A 17,923-nucleotide genomic window follows, 5' to 3' on the forward strand; every position below is an offset into this window, starting at 1 on the left:
TAAATTAACTATTACAATTAGAATATAAAGTATTAAAGTATATACTCTAGAAATTTTAAGTACCAAAGTACCCACGAATAATATTTTTTAATTACAACGACATAACTAAAATTGTTATTCTTGGTTATTAATATGTAATCATATCCAAATTTGAACTTAAAATAACTATAAAAAAAACTATGTTAATACAGTTTTTAGATTTTTTTCACAGAATTAACGATACTTACGTGGAACCTTGTTTTAAATTTTCAATCTTTAGCTAAAAAAGTTTCTATACAGTTATTTGTATTTAAATAACATAACGTATAGTATAATATTACGTAAGTACGGATCACTATTATACATTATATACGTTTTAAATTTGAATGCAATGATAGCCGATAGGTATCATTGTATACGAAAAACGATTTTGAACGGAGATGACTTAGGCATTATATTAGCAAATAATAAACAACTAATTTTTAAAATTAAATTATTTTACATATTTTTTGGGTAGACAACGATTCATTGTTGTCTACCCTAATGCGCTGCCACTGTCAATACTAATCATATTAAGAGGATGTCAGCGCACCGTTTGTTTTCTCTCTCTAGGCCACGCGCAACATTGACAAAACGCATTAACGTAGAATAATTTTTTTAATGTTTTTGAATAATTTTAGAATAAAATACTAAAATCACCTAGCTATTACAAAATCGAAAGAGAATAATATTGTTAACATAGGATATTTGTCTAAATAATGTCTCAAAATAATTTAAACATCATTTCAATTTCAATTTTTTTTTTTTTGAAAGTCTTATACAAAGCCGAATAATAATTAAATATAAAAACGATATGTTCTTCCCTTACAAATATTATCCTCTATAATTTTTGTGATAGGTTATTTTGGTCTATAAGGTTACTCAAAAACCATAAAAAAAAAAAACGATTTTAGATTAAAGCGTTTTATCTATGTTGCATGTGAGTGAGAGAGAAAAAAAAAATATTGCGCTGACATCTTCTTAATTAAGTATAACTATAAAAAGTCATGATGAGCGAAAATGTATCCTAAAAAGCTTACAAATATTTCAACACAATCTTTTTTTTATAGATATTTTATGTTCAAATTAAGAAGAAATTTGATATTTTATTAAAAAATATCGATTTTATTGTTACTTGATTACTTCGTTAAATATTATTATTGGTATACGTTTTACATCCATTATGTGATGCATACGAAAATTTGAACATGAAATGTGGGGTTGACACTGTGTACTTGTATTGTTTTACAGTGGCGTACGTAGTGGTAGGGTTCTAGGGTTCTGAACTCCCTCCCCCTCCCCCGAAATTTTTTAATTTAACAAAAAAAACTTATTCACCACCATTTTAATACACACACAATAAATTAATGGTGATTTTTAATAGATATAAATTAAATTGATAATTTATTAATAATTATAATTTGTTAAAAGTTATAACTAATCATATAAAATCTGTTAAGCAAATTATTTAAATTGTTTATTATTATTAAAATTATTTGTTCGTGTAAAAGTAAAACTTAACCGAACTAAAATCCTACGTACGCTACTGTGTTTTATATTTTATATTTATTGTAGCAGTAGCATCAGCCATCAATTATAAAAATTTCTATTGTTCTTACCTGAATTTGCAACCCATTGTGTACATAAGGATTTATCTTTCGAAATCGATACATTTTAAGGCCATCATAACTTCTGGCAGTTTTACCACAATTTAAATACGCACATTTCAAACCACTTTTACGAGACATATTTTAAAACTTCAATGCTGAATGATGAAGGATTAAATAAAATAGTTTCCAAATAAAACTTTATAAAACACGAGATGCACTCCGAATAGGATTGAAAACAAAATAGAATACAATGTATGTAGAATAATTTATACAGTCTATCACATCACAGTAAAAATGTTATAAATAATCAATACGTCTAATATACATAATAATGTTATTATGAATGTATATGTTTATTGTGTATATTTGTCGTCGTGTCGATACAGTGATCAAGTGACCACGGAAAATTATCAATCTATTCTAATTTTAAATTAAATGTTTACTTTCCATGGGAGTTGTTAAAAAATGTTGTACCAAGCTCCAAGCCCAGTAACAGAACCATAGAGTAATAATATTACTCTATGAACAGAACTTACTACCAATCATAGAGAAACTTGTATATATTATTTTTAATAATATATTATTGTGGACTTTAATGAGCTATAGTGATTTTTGACTGATTTAACTATGACATGAAAATTGAAATGTATGTATAAGCCATTTATATATATTATATTAGAAATTTGCAGTACACCTGGTGATCTAAACATAGTCATTACTTATTAGCCACTATTTTTTATATCGACCATAGGGCTTATATGCCAAATATATTACTCCATGTATTTAAATTATAAAATACAAAATAAATCAAATTTATAAGAATTTAAAAATCTGTATAAAAATTCAACAAAAAATATTATTGCCGTGAGCAGATACGATCTCGGTGTCTTTGTTTTGTAATACCCGTCACTATCAACTAGACCACATTGATGGACACCGCGCCCCGTGTCTGGTTCCCACACTACTAGATTTCTGGCGCCCATGGCTGTGGTTTCAGCACTGCCGTATTTTATCGTTACATGAGCTATCGATGTATACTTAATCAATGAATATTGTTTTAGTCATGATTAAGTCATACACCGGATACATGATACATTGCATTATTATGCTTCAATAGTCATTGACTTAGGTGGAAACAAAACTGGCGTTAGTTGGGCTGTTTGTTGTTTACGTTGGTCACTCCGATCGCACACGGTTGTCGACACTGTTGCAGTGGTGTTTGGTGAATTATTTTATTATAGTCTACGAGACAGCGACACACACGCGAACGTCCGATCTCCGATGTTGGGTGGTTGGGTCCGTAATTACCAATTCTAGAATTCTGTATATTGTCGATAGTGTTGTCGTCCCGTGCGCCCGTGTCGTCCGCGCTCACTGTCGAGGCATCAACGCCGCCGCCCCCACCAACGACGAGTGACGACGGCCCGCAATCAATTCCCGTCCCGAATCACGATTGCCCGACAAAGACCGACCGCAGCTGCAGCCAACTACGTAAGTCGATTTTTTGTTACACAGTGCACATTAACAAACGTTACGTTTTAGACTGATTTTATATTTTATTTATACTTCCTATTTTTGATAATTTTATTTCATTGCTCGTCGTCATTCAATCCTTTGTACTCGCGATCAAACGTTCGTTGTAATTTTAGTTTTAATTTTTCTACATTTTGTTGTTGTTCTTCGTTCTACCAGCACGCCTAACCTTGGAGCTAGCGTTCCGTTTACCGCGATGGATTTTTTCTAAACAAAGGTAACGAGAAATGCACTGATATCGTGTGCGTGCGTGTGTATGTGTGTACGCGATCGCACGCGTGTCTGTGTGTGTGCAGCCTTCCTCGTCGTATAGAATGTGTAAATTCAACCCGAGGCGTCGAGATTTCTTATGTATTTCCTTGTACCTGTTGATCGACAGTTTTTCCCATTTTTAGTGATCTAACTTCTTCGTTTGTATTGTATAATCGAACGCCTACACACAGTACACCGACTACCACCGTCGTCGACCATCGAAAAGTACCCTTTTTCCGGTGGTGTGCCGTATGAGGGGGCGACGATCGTCATCACCGCCACTCTTTTCCCCGTCCAGCCCGTGCCGGGCACACTGGTTATTTTTTTTTTGCCATACTCCGTCGTCGGGTCGTCCTTGTCCTCGACCCTCGTCCTCCGCTCGCGCTTTTCGTGCGGTGATCCAGAACGTGTGAGGTGAATCTCGTTGACGTTCAGCGCGCGCGATCCATCATGTATTTGTGTCCGCGGTCCGCTGCTCGATCTTAACCTAGAATAATCGCGATTCTTCGGGGATTACCCGCCCGCACTCCTCGTCTTTCGACAATTTCGTACGCCGCCGGCGCAGGTAAAACACCTTCCCCTACGCCCCTCCTCACCACTATTCTTATTTGCGGACATCCGGGCATCGTATTTGATTTGGTTTTTTCCCCGTCAGCGTCTATTCAACTCTTTCCCTTATGTTACCACATACTATTTCGAGGTACTGTGTTGTAGACGTCGGATTATTTTTATATTGTTTGCTTATTTGCCAAAAACACAATTTTTACCTATTGGTGTTTGAAGTCATTTAATGTAATATTATAATATATAATACATTCTTGTTTTTAAATCAATGCCGAAATTTAATTACTGGCATAGATATTTTAGTGAAATTTATATTAGTGTTTTTATACAGGGTAATAGGTATGTTAGTTCTGGAATGCTCAATCTTGTGTTAGTTCCTTCCTAATCCTTCGTAAAATTGACTTAACCTATTGTAAGCAGTAAAATACCTTAACTTAAACAACTCCAAAATCTTAAAATATAATATCTATATCTACCTACTTAATTGACCTAATATCGAGTATTGGAACTATCAGTCATTGAATAAATGAATTAAATGTATTTTAATCACTAATGAACTATATAATATAATGCGTTGTTTGGTTTATTAAGAGGACGTGATACCCGCATGTGTTGTCTCCGTCTTACAAATGCGTAACATGGTACATTTTTCGCTCAGCAGAACATGTGTAGTTCCGTTAACTTAAAAATTAGAGTGAACTGACCTCTTATAAAATTTAAAGGTAAGATTATTATCTAGACGTTATCAAATTTAAAGCGAGTTATGAGTATTTTAAAATTGTACATTTTTTGTGCATCTTAAAATACTCATAACTTCCTTTAAAATTTAAATATAATAAAAAGCATATGAGATTGACTAGATAACAATCATACCTTTAAATTTTATGAGAGGTCAATTCACTCTAATTTTTAAGCTACATGTGTTCTGCTGAACGTAAAATTTACTATATAATGCACTTGTAAGACAGAGACAACACATGCGGGTATCACATCCTCTTAAGTTAAGATATATTATGTGAGATTAAGTATAGTTTTAGATACTTTGACAGAATATTTAATAACTTAAAATGATCAATGAAATTGTTCTCTTATCTGTGAGTAACTACAAAAGTTAATTAAGAATTTAACTAGGAATTAATGAAAACTATAAGTATTAATTAAAAGCTGTTTTAACTAATATTTAAATTTTTTAATGATTATATTTGTAATTGATCAAGTAAAATTTTTATTTAGACATCTTTATTATTTAACTTGAGTGAATTAAATGGCTTATAATTTAATATATATATACTACCTAGATATTATTTACTTTAGTTTACACAAAGAACTAAAAATAAATATTTGCTTGCGTTGGTTTTCGACCTAGTGTATTAGTTGTAATTCAAATATCCTAATCTTTGGTTTTTATTTCAAACTTTTTAAATACAATTATTATGATTCTTTATTAGGTACATCTTTTTATATTATTATTGTTAGATTAATATAATATTTATGTATTTGTTTTTATATTTTTTAGAAATTTGGATGGAATTATAGCTGTGATACTCCCCCCAAAATCAAGATTTTGTGTAATTCAAATTTACCTGCAACAGTCTACCATAATACACCTATAGTGGTGTCTCATATTAAAATATCCAGTTTGCCGTTGGATACTAGGGAGGAAGAGACATATTCGTCCCCGCAGGTGACACGTAAAGACACGACGGACGTCTACGCAGAACGCGGGGGTGCTTCTCGTGTCTTCGGAGGAAGGGACGACGCCCGTTCCGAATCCAATCAGCAACCGCGTTGGATACCTCCCTCGATAATCAGACGCGATGCACTCGCCCAAGAGGATGCTAATGATGCCGTGTTTCGCAAGGTGCGCGGCATTCTTAATAAGCTTACGCCTGATAAATTTCAAAAACTGAGTGATGATATTTTGCAAATTGGCTTAAACACCAGTGTTGTACTGAAAGGTGTCATATTTTTGATTTTTGAAAAAGCTCTCGATGAACCTAAGTATAGTTCTATGTATGCACAGCTGTGCAAACGGCTCAGCGACGAGGCATCAAACTTCTTAATTGACCAAGATCCAAACACTTTTCGCGAATTATTATTAAAAAGGTGTAAGGTCGAGTTTGATAACCGTTCAAAAGCAACTGCTGAGTTTGACAATGACAATGGAACACCATTATCTCCAGAAGATGAAGAACGACGACAGGTAAGATAAATTTATAGTATTTATTTTTTTATGTAATTTATGTTTCATTTTAAAATTCCCTTACATATTTAATATATTTTACCTATTTTACATTCATTTATTAGGTGGCTAAGCGCAAGATGTTGGGCAACATACGCTTCATCGGCGAACTTGGCAAGTTGGAGATCGTGGCGGAACAAATATTGCACTTGTGCATTCAACAGTTATTCCCGAGGAAGTCCAATGTCAAGGACGCGGCGGAGGACCTCGAATGCTTGTGTCAGATAATGAAAACATGTGGTCGCATATTGGACACGGAAAAAGCAAAACCACTGATGAATCAGTATTTTGATAGAATTGCTCAGTATGCTGAAAATCCTGAACTGCCATTGAGAATCAAATTTATGTTGTTGGACACCATGCAATTGAGAAAGGACAACTGGGTACCAAGAAAAGCTACTACCACAGAAGGTCCAATGCTCATGGATCAGGTTTGTTTTTATGTTATAGCTTTTTTCTTTAATAGGTACCCAATTTCTGTTGAATTAAACAATGAATGTTATTGAATATTCGTTATTCTATCTTATTTTCGCTAAATCCAACAATTGTGCCTCACTGAGAAGTCAAACTGACCATACTTATATAATTTGAAATAACCTTACACACAATTGAATAGTTTTCCTTTATACATTTGGTTGAAAAATTATTCTATATAACTTCTAAAATTTAAAAAAATTAATTCCTAAGTTCACAAAAGTCAAATTGTTTCATTTATTACAAGAACAAACAGTTAATGTTTATTATTATGAATAAATAATTAATATGATAGATTTTATTTATTTCATATTCATATCTAATAATACATTTTATATTATTTACACAACCTAAGATTGAATATAATTTATTTTAATCATGAATAAATCCAAACAATAGCACTTTACCCACAATATAGTTTTCATGTCATACTGCTGTAGTTGCTTTTTGAATCAATTATTTTTGTACCTAATTTGTTTTAGTTAAGAATATCCTCAAATATGTTTTTTACAGACATCAAAAGAAATGATTTTAGCTTTTCTCAGGATAGACAGTTTTCTTATGTATTTAAAATAATCTTCAAAAGAAAGTTCAAAGAATGTCTTAATATAATTCACTTGTAAAAATATTTAATATTTTTATTAGCTGAATCAGTCGACCACCATTGCTAGTTTCCGGATGGACCTACTATCTAGTATTTTGGCGTTTAGTAACGAATCCTCGCCCCACATGTGTTTGTCAACCAATCTTAACTTCCCTAAAATAAAAGCTAATGACCATATTTGCTAATACTTCAGACCAATAAAAAAAAATTCACATTTTTAAAGTTGTTTATAGGACAATTGTATTATGTTTTTTTTTTTAATTATCCCGCGGCAACTAAGGCATTGGGAAGGGGGTAGTACTGTAGGTTCTTATGGAACTGTAGGTTGGTTTTACACGTGGGTGAGAGTTTTGGCAGAATTTCTATTGGGGCACCCGTAGGTTTCTGCCATGCCCCGGAGTGGGGGATGGCGGCACTTGTTCTCCGGACACGTGACTTGCCCGGAGAAAAATGCCGCCCAATGGTCGAGGATCAAACCCAGTCTGGCTGAGCCACACCCGACGCGGTAGACCACTCGGCCACCTCGTCCTCCAGTATTATGTTTATCAAGCACGCTTATAATTTAAATAATAAACTTATTAAATAAAAATATGAATTTAATATTTGTTCATAGGTGACTGATATTGTGAGTGGGGAGACAAACGGGCAGAATCAGAGAAACAACCAAATGCAAAATGTGAATCAGTCAAAAGAAATGTTCAGACGTTCACTAAAAATACGAGATGATATGATAAGTTCTACTCCGGTATTACCATTCAATTCTACAATGCCAGATAAATTTAATTCCATAAATGGGTTTACCAATTCGGGTAATTACTACAATGTTAATGGTCACAAAAATCACCAAAGACTATTAAATATTAACTCTGGCAATAACTATTATCCACCTGCTAGAATAAACTATACAATTAATACCCAGCAAAATAATAATACTAATAATAACATGAACAATAACAATATGAAAGATCTTGGTCCTAATATTAAAAAACTCTTACGTGTTCAACAAGGTACTAAGCCTGAAGATATGTCCTTACGTCCAGCTGCAAATAGTATGTTATGTAAACAAATTCAAATAAAGCCACCACCAATATCTATGACTCATATAGGTCAATCAAATCAGATAAAGTTAACAGAAGTACAACAAATTCAGATTAAACAAAATTCACACGATAAACATAAAAACCTGAAAAAAGATAAGGGCGTTTCTAAAGAAGAAGCTATAAAGAAAGGATTAGATATTTTAGATAAACTTGGCACAGATCCATCCATGGATGCTATGAAAGCAGCAAAAGCATTTTCAGATATAAAAGTGCCTGATCGGTTTTTAGCAGATGTTATGTATGTTCTTCTTTTTGAACGGTTTCGTAAGAGAGTTGATTTGGATGAAGAATTACTTTTCCGTTTCACTCAGGAAACCAAAAAACAAAGTATTATTTCTGAATCTATTGCCATAGATTGTTTAAAACGTTTTATATTGAAAGGACCGGAGTATGAGTCTGATGATGATAAAACTTTATATAAACGTTTTTCTAAATATGCCGCTGAAATCTGTCAAAACGTATCTTCTATATCAGAACTTGCAGAGGTATCAGAAAATGGCAAAAGATATCCAGCGTTTTTAATGGTCTTACAAGATTTGAATGAAGTCATAGGAAAAAATGAACTGACAACTATGTTCAAAGAAAGTAAAGTCAATTTACTAAATACTCTACCTGAATCTTTAAGAACAAAAGAACAACTTGCAGAAATCTTACAAGAACGTAATTTAACTTTCCTTTTCCCATTGCTACGTATACAATCTGACTTGTGGAAACAAATTACTAGTGATCCAAATCCAACTCAATTTTATAAATGGATTAAAGAAAATTTAGATCCCGTCCATTATGTCGATCCTGGTTTTATAACAGCGTTGACCACTGTGTTGGTTAAATTTATAACACAAGAGGCAAATAGTACTGAAGTAAATGTCTCTAAAGCTGATCTAGAAAAGGAAAAAAGTCTTCTTGAAAAATTCAAACCAATTATGAGAACATTTTTCGATGATCAAAATGATCTGCAAATGAATGCCATCTATGCACTACAAACATATTTTTTCTCACTTGATTTTCCAAAAGGCTTGTTGTTAAGATGGTTCAATTTAATGTATGAGTTGGAAATTGTTGAAGAAGAAGCTTTCCTGAAATGGCGTGAAGATGTAACAGATGCATATCCAGGAAAAGGCAAAGCATTATTCCAAGTAAACACTTGGCTGACTTGGTTAGCTGAGGCAGAATCTGAAGATGAAGAAGATGATGACGATTGAAGTTATAGTTTAACTAATTAAATATCATTCTATTCTGGTTTTTGGTTCTCTTGTAGCTTTAATGTTTGTTTTTTTTTTCAACATTACTCTTATTTTATTTTGTGTGTGCCTCGATTATGGAGTTTAAATCACTTATACTGCCACCAGTCTTATGCTAATAGTAAAATTATTAATTATGACACTACATGAAATAAATTGACGACCTCTTATTTATATATTATAATTTTTTATCCATCTAAAAAAAAATTACTAATGTCTGTGTTATACTCTAAATTATACTATCTCGTTTTGGTTTATCATTTACTCATTTACTTGTAATTGAATATACATAACATAACTTGTTCAATTATTCATTGATCAAATTTTCTCACTTAATATCATTTGTGTCAAAAACACTGAAATTATCATTTTATATAAATAAATGTGTGTTAAATAATGTAATAATACACCAAATCATTTTAATATTACTCAGTAAATCCAAAAATCTCACAAAATGTTCATAATATAACAAAAATAAATAAACAGTTTTGAATGGTAAAATTACAAATTGATTACATGACTTAATTATTATGTTTGTAGTATTCAAATATTGGACAATATTACAGAATTAATTAGTAGTGTATTTGCTAACTATCACTGATTTGTCTAATTTTTTTTTATTATAATTATTAAAAACTAGGTACTTTTTAGTCTACTTAGTTGGTTCCATTTTCTGGTTTACTAAAGTATATCAACCTGAAATCCTTGTGTATTACTCTTTATTTTCGTTATCTACTGCGTATAATGAAAAATAATTAAATAAGTATGATTATATAATTAAAATTATATTAGAAAATATAAATGGTATTTTTAATTTTAATAAATTTCAACTGATTATTTACCAATTTATCATAATCGACATAATCACAAATTAATGATGTCAAATAAAGTAATTTCTTCATTGTTAATGTGATAAATATGTTGTAATTTTAAATATATTCAATAAAAACGTCATTTGGGAGTTGCTAATGACCGATGCTACACAATTGAACGGCTTTAGAATTAGTTGTTCTCTTTTCACTAATAAAAAAAATTGTAACAACCCATTATCCATCTAAATGTATATTATTTATTGATTTTAAGATAAAAAAAGCAAGAATGTGGTTAATGTTCTGCTATACATTAAGTGTCTAGAATCACTGATAAATTTGAGTTCAATGACATAAAATCATTGTGTACAAAAAAGGTTCTGAGCAATAACAGTCTTGGCAGCCTATAGTATGAGTAGGTTTATATTTTATGATATAATTGTGCTTCAAATAATTTATATCAAAGAAGTTAGTGTTAAATTCATATTAAAAACATTGCATATGCAAATGACAATGTGTGCACAGAGTACAATGATCTACCAACTCTAAAACATACAATCTATCTAATGTACCCTAAGGCCTAAAATTATATTTTTGAATTACAACAAAATTATTATTCTTGGTTTAAAAATGTTCAATCCTTAGCTATAAAAGTTGAACATTTTATAAATTTTTAACTGCCAAACACTTAGTAAACTTTGTCATTATCTGAACTTTAAATGTCTATACAATAATTTATGAAAATGTATTATTATTAATTATTTAAATTTTTCAACTGCTATTTGTAGCAATATGTCAGGGACTGATTAAATTTTCAAATGTACTAACTCTACAAACAAAATTGTATTAACATTTTATATAGATCGACAAACTAGAAAAATTCAAAACTAGTCAAAATATTTTGAAAATGATACATGTATAGAAAATGATAGGTTAGATATATTGATATATATATAATCAAACATTTTGGGTAAAATTCAAGTATCTACAGTTATTCGTTTTTAATAACAATACTAAAAAAAAATTTCCTTGAGAAATTGAATGAACAAATAAATAATAACTTGAACTTCTTTCACGCTCAAAAAATTCAATTTGACTTCCTAATAGACAATTTAATTTTGATTAAGTTAGACACCATCATATATAAATTTATAACTCAAAATAGGGTTTATAAGGCTCAACTTTTTTTTAATTTCCACTTACAATGACTCATGAGGAACCTTGTATAAATATTTTCTATTTTTTTGACCATGTGAACATTTTTCATCAACATTAATTTTTTTTTACTAATATAAAAATCTGAAATTTCATATACCTATTATAAATAGTACATCATGTGTCAAAAGATCTTGAAAATTTTATATTCTCTGAAAAATCAGTGTAACAGAATAATTTTTTTTCAAGTTATACCCATAGACCTTATAATATAAAATCAATGATATAGAATATAGATAATACCTAATATTTATTTTATTTAAAAATCAAGGCAATCACATCGTATTTATTACCCTGCAGCTGCAGGCATTGGAAATTTGAAATTCTCACAGTATAGCGGGGCTCGTATGTTTTTAATGAAGTAGTGCTCATCTAAAAAAAGATAACCAATAATATTATTTATATAGACATTTTATGTCTATATATATATACATATTATAAAGTGTATTAAATAATTGTTTGCAAATTTTAGTTATTTATCAATTACCCTTTATTTTGTTTAACCACAGGTACATAAAAATATTTTTATATATCTATGTGTGTAACACGATTGTTGTTTTGAATTTCTAATAATGATAGAGTAACATTATCATTTGATAATCGAAATAGGTATAATAGACGAATGGAGAAAAAAAATAAAGTATAATGCCGATGCCCACGCGCAATTTAGGCAATAATTTAGGTATGGGCGCAGCGACGTCGAAAATAATTCGCTGAAAACAAGTTGATACTTATTCGCAATTTTTGGTTTTGAGTACAAAACGAATGTGCATATCAATTATTCAATTCCGCTATAACGCGGGTTGCGTGTTTCGAGCTTTCGACTTGATTTAATTATTTACACTGTACAAACTCAAACGTACACAGCGATTGTATGCTATGCAACACTGCAATACTGCACCACTATAATATACACATTACACACCGATACCGTTCCGTCTAGGACAACCGGCCCTGTCGTTAGGCCTATGAAAAAACCCAATTCATAATCCAAATATAGTATTTTCATAATATTCTGAATTCATATTTTATATTTTGAAAATAATCTTTATAAGTAATAGTTGATACTAAAAAAGCCAATAGGAAAAAAAAAGTAAAAAGTAAATAGTTATAATACTTAGTTGTATTATTATGATTTATGTTTTCAATTTTTTAGTCAATGTTTTGGTCATTTTGGGTAGGTAGTGCACATATACTACATACATACAAGCCGCCATTGAATTCTCATATTGCGTTACTAAAACTGTGTTTTATAGTATACAGTGTTAGGTTACACAGTAAACAAAATTATGATATAAAGATTTTTTATCAAAGACATTTTTAAATTAATTATTTTGTATAATGTTTTGTGGTACGAACTTAAAAGTACTATGCTTATTGTGGTTGGATTTTCTTTGAGCTACTGCCGTTCAGGTCATCGCGAGTTGAAATATACCAACAAAAATGTACTCCTACAGTAAACTCCACCTTTATGTGTTTGGTGGTTGATGCTTTGTGACATGTGTCGCAAATTGGTTGAGGCTTTCTTTCTTTCTTTTCTTTGATTGCCTGACAAAGGACTGACCGACTGAAGGCAACTACGATGTCTTGAGTCATGGGAGCCCCCACTTAATTTACTTATCATAAAAATTCTAGGGCTGAAGCCCCCCCCCCCTAACTTTAAGGTCTAGTTACGCCTATGGTTTTGACGTTGGTCGAAATTGGTCGGAGTGTAACATTTATAGTTTATTTGTTAGGTGTTTGTGATGAATTACAGTGATTTTTTGTTAATATGATTAAGTCTGATCACTATATGCCCCAGGCCTCCCCCTCATTCTAAGAAAATTAAAAATTGTTTTTAAGCTCAGCGAAAGTACTTTACTGCAGTAAACACAAATTAGTATATGCTCACAAGATCCCAAACCTAAAATAAAACCTCGAAAGCAGTATAGGCTCAATTTTTGATGAGTTCCCTAGATACCGAATTAAATTTGTTTAGGTGTGGTTGGTGTGGCAATGAACTGAATGAACAGTAACTTACACCTTTGAGTTGGCTACCTCCACAAATTGACAAATATAATAATAATAGAATTATGAAAGTTATCTCATAGGTATTATGGTGACCAGATATTAAAAAATAAAAAACAGTACATTATAATATAGGTTAATATATTATGTGTATATATGTAAATATCAATATAAAATACCTAAACCTAACAACATAAGTATAACATCAATTTAATCTCATTTATTTATTTTTAAACATAAATTTTTTCATGATTTTCATGAAAAACAAAACTATAAGTCACAGGTAACTTATCACGAATTTTCCAACAGTTTTCAAAAAAATCGAGAAAAACAAAAAAAAAAAATGACAGAAAAACGGGAATTATTACGCAAAACCAGTTTTCGACCAAATCGATATTTTATATGGTTGTAACTCAAAAACTAATAACTGTAAATACTTGAAATTTTCACCAATTGTTAATGTTAGTAATATCTATATACAGTTTAATTTTCAAAAATTTCCGACTTTTTTTGAGTTATTTATAGACCATTGAAATTTTCGATTTTTTTGAGAATTTTTTTTGAAGTGTCGGTAAAAAAATGTTGGACGACCAAAAAAACTTGAAAATTTAATACAAGGTTCCTTATGAGTTGTTCTAATTGTAGCTAAAAAAAAATTAAAAATCGTTAGTCACAATTTTTTTTTATAAGCGTTTATAGTTCAAATTTTTACGAAATCTGTCGAAAACGCGAGTATTTGCAAGTAGTTTTGTAGTTGAAAAGTCATAAAATTTTTTGTGTTTATAACTAAGTTTTAAAAATACAAAACTAAGTTTTACATAAGTTTTCCTTCAAATAACTATAGATAAAACTCGAAGCTTCATTATAGGAAAAATTTTAAGTGCGTTTGAATTTTAAATTTTTTCGAAATAGCGTAACGATAACGATTTATCCTCAAACAAATTTAAATATATGTTATAATTCAAAAAGTATAAGTCGTAGACACATAAAAATTTTACCAGTTATTTAGATTGGCATTTTCTTTACATGATTTAATTTTCAAAATATCTTGACTTCTTTTAAGATATTTATAGACGACTGAAATTTTCAATCTGTCTGAAAATTTTTTTTTGAAGTGTCGATAAAATTTTTATGGCCCTATCAAAATACTTAAAAATTTAATACAAAGTTCCTCATAAGTTATTCTTATAGTGATTATAAAATTATAAGAATACATTGGCATGATTTTTTTTTATTAGCATTTGAAGTTCAAATATTGACTTAATACGTAAAAATTACGGCAATTTTCAAATTATCTTAGATCGAAATTCATAAAAATTTTTCTTTTTAATTCTAAGATTTGAGAATTTAATACAAGACCCATAATATAGTTTTGCAATAGCAATTGAAAAATAAAAGAAATATATAGCCACATTTTTTTTTTACATGCATTCAAAGTTTAATTTTGACAACATACGTAAAAATCACGAAAATTCGCAAATTATTTTATTCTAAAAATTCATAAAAAATTTTCCTTTTATACCTAAGATTTGAAAATTTAATACAAGATTCCTTACAAATTTGTCAATCTTTATAAAAAAATGTCCACCGGAAATTCAATTTAAATTTTTATTAGCATTTGAATTTCAAATATTGACAAAAATTCGTCAAAACCATCAATATTTGAAAATTATTTTGTTGTTCAAAATTCATAATATTGTTTGTATTTATACCTAAAATTATAAAATTTAACACCAAGTTTTCCATAAGTTTTGCTTCAAATAGCTATAGAGAAAATTTGAAGCGTCATTATAGGAAAAATGTTTTGAGCGTTTGAGTTTTAAATTTTTATGAAATCGCGTAATGATAACGATTTATCCTCAAACCAGGTATATCATACATATGTATATCTATGATAATATAAGGTATTATGAATTGTGATAACTACATGATAACTACACTAATTGATTAACCATGCCTTATGCAAAATTGTAAATGCGTCTTAATTGAAAAATAAAATGTTTGTTTCAAAATAGAATATATGACAATTGACAATATTTAAATATAATATATCCAAGACTGACAAATCATCTCCGTTCAGAATCGTTTTACGTATACAATGATACCTATCATTGTATTCAAATTTAATCCCATCCATTACAGTAACCTACCGTACAGCAGATCGACATCCACGACTTCCCGCTTTTTTAATCTTTGAATAATATAAATATAACAAATATCGTTAATCTTCAATGAAAAAATCTAATTTTGTCCAAGTTTAAACCATTGAGTAGGTGTCGCGGGCCATAGATAAGTATAATATAAAATAACAACCGCGGGCACGGTGCCGTTTTTGCTAAAAAAGTAAAAAGTGAAGCCAATAAGCCAAATACAATTATTATACATTTATACCATAGACCTATTATATATTATTTTCTTTGTCTATGGATCTATGATTGAACCACAGATTATATAAATATTATAATCTGTGATTGAACCATTATTATTTCGCTGTCCGCTGTAAATCGTAGTTTAAAAATCAGTTTTAAAATTATGGCAGTTTAACATTTATGTAATGTATTAAAATATTGAGGGCTTGGAGCCTTTATGATTTTTTCGGTTTCGGTTCCAATTAGGTTCTTCAAAAAAATAAAAATTCGGTACCGGTTCTTAAAATTTTAGAATTAAGGTTTCGGTTCTGGTACCGGTTAATAACGGTATTTAGAGGTTAATTTTTTTTTTCAAAAAGTAAAAAAAAACCAAGTATAAACTTAATTCATATACCCATAGGCGCAAACTAGGGGGAGGGGGCCGCAGCCCCCCCAAAATCCTATGACATACAATTTTAAAATGCTATATTGCAATGGTCAGCTTGCCTTTAATATATTCAGCCCCCAAGTCAAAAGTTGAAATTGTGCCTACTGAAAAGTGTTTTTCGAATGGTCAATAAAAATAAAGGTATTCAAAATTCAAATATTCACAATTGTGCACTTTAGTCGATAGCTTATAATAAGAATAAACGAACATTGCATATTGCGATATTAAAAATTATTGGTTATCCGCCCATCAGTCCTATTTTATTATTATAAGAAACTGTTCAGAAATTATATTTATTATGTATATATTGTATATGTATACCATTATATAATATTAATAATTATTAGTCCTTGTCACAATCTGATAACAATTTATACGGGTGTGTATTTTGATGGTTTTAATAATCATTTTATATTTTTAGACATCATTCATCAACTTACATTACAAGAAATTGTATACAAAACTATTTATAAGTTATAAAATATAATATGGAAATAATCATAACCAACGGGCAAATAACAATATTTATATATTTATTTTGGTAAATGCTCATATTTTATTATTTCCTGGAACTGTTAGATTATAGAAATGTACAATTATAATTACACGTATAAAGTACAACCAAATTTTAAGAATCAACTATTATTTAATAATATATTGTATTACCTGCCTAAATATATTAAATAATTAAATAAAACTAGAACCGAAAAATTATCTTCCGATTAATATCGGTTCCGGTTCCGGTTTGGGTTCCTAGGAAAATCGAAAAAGGGTTCCAATATTTTCAATGGGTTCCGGTTAACATACCGGTGTTTTTAATTTCGATTCCAAGCCCTGCTTAAAAGTTATAGGAGTAGCATAGCAAAAATGGCACTAATTGAAATTTAACATAATATATAAGGTACTATTTTATTTTAAGACTTTAGATATTATATTTATTATTTTTATTATAATTTAAAGAATTATACATCACCTAGGTACCTAATCTTAATGTACAATGAATTAACACTGATTAATATAATAAATAATAATGGACTGCAATATCTGGCATGATAATTCTTGGCAACTATATTACAATAGAAAAAAATAAATAGAATATTTCACTGTCCTTTAAATAGTGTCAATTTATTAGGCCACATTCTTAAAGACGGGATTTCATTCACACACAAAATAGCTTGGCATTTTAAACAGTTAATATTATGATCTAAAATACTGTAATAAGCTTATATAGCTCAACAATATACTGGATGTATTAATATTGTAAGTATCGCAATAACAATGGCCAATTTAAATGGTAATGTAAGTCAATAAATGCCTACAATAAAGAAACAATGGTTAATTTAGTTTTAGTATTAATTTACAGTTCGTAATTTACTAATTTGTAATTTCGTATTTCGATTTTTGTTAGATCGATATAAATTAGGCTAATTTAAATAGCATAGAACAATTATTAATTAT

General features: G+C 29.8%; 1 protein-coding gene across 1 annotated transcript; it reads left to right on the top strand.

Moving 5' to 3' along the window:
• The first annotated feature begins 2,967 nt into the window (after nucleotides 1-2,967).
• Nucleotides 2,968-9,812, top strand: NAT1 (N-acetyltransferase 1). The gene is made up of 4 exons (XM_089222721.1): nucleotides 2,968-3,119; nucleotides 5,494-6,180; nucleotides 6,285-6,650; nucleotides 7,911-9,812. Exons 2-4 carry the CDS (start codon nucleotides 5,989-5,991, stop codon nucleotides 9,597-9,599), a joined length of 2,247 nt encoding a protein of 748 aa, XP_089078847.1. The 5' UTR covers nucleotides 2,968-3,119; nucleotides 5,494-5,988; the 3' UTR covers nucleotides 9,600-9,812.
• Nucleotides 9,813-17,923: the final 8,111 nt, after the last annotated feature.

This window comes from Diuraphis noxia, unplaced genomic scaffold (genome assembly GCF_037042655.1).
Source record: "Diuraphis noxia isolate RWA-SAM2 unplaced genomic scaffold, SU_Dnox_SAM2 contig0003, whole genome shotgun sequence".
NCBI lineage: Eukaryota > Metazoa > Arthropoda > Insecta > Hemiptera > Aphididae > Diuraphis > Diuraphis noxia.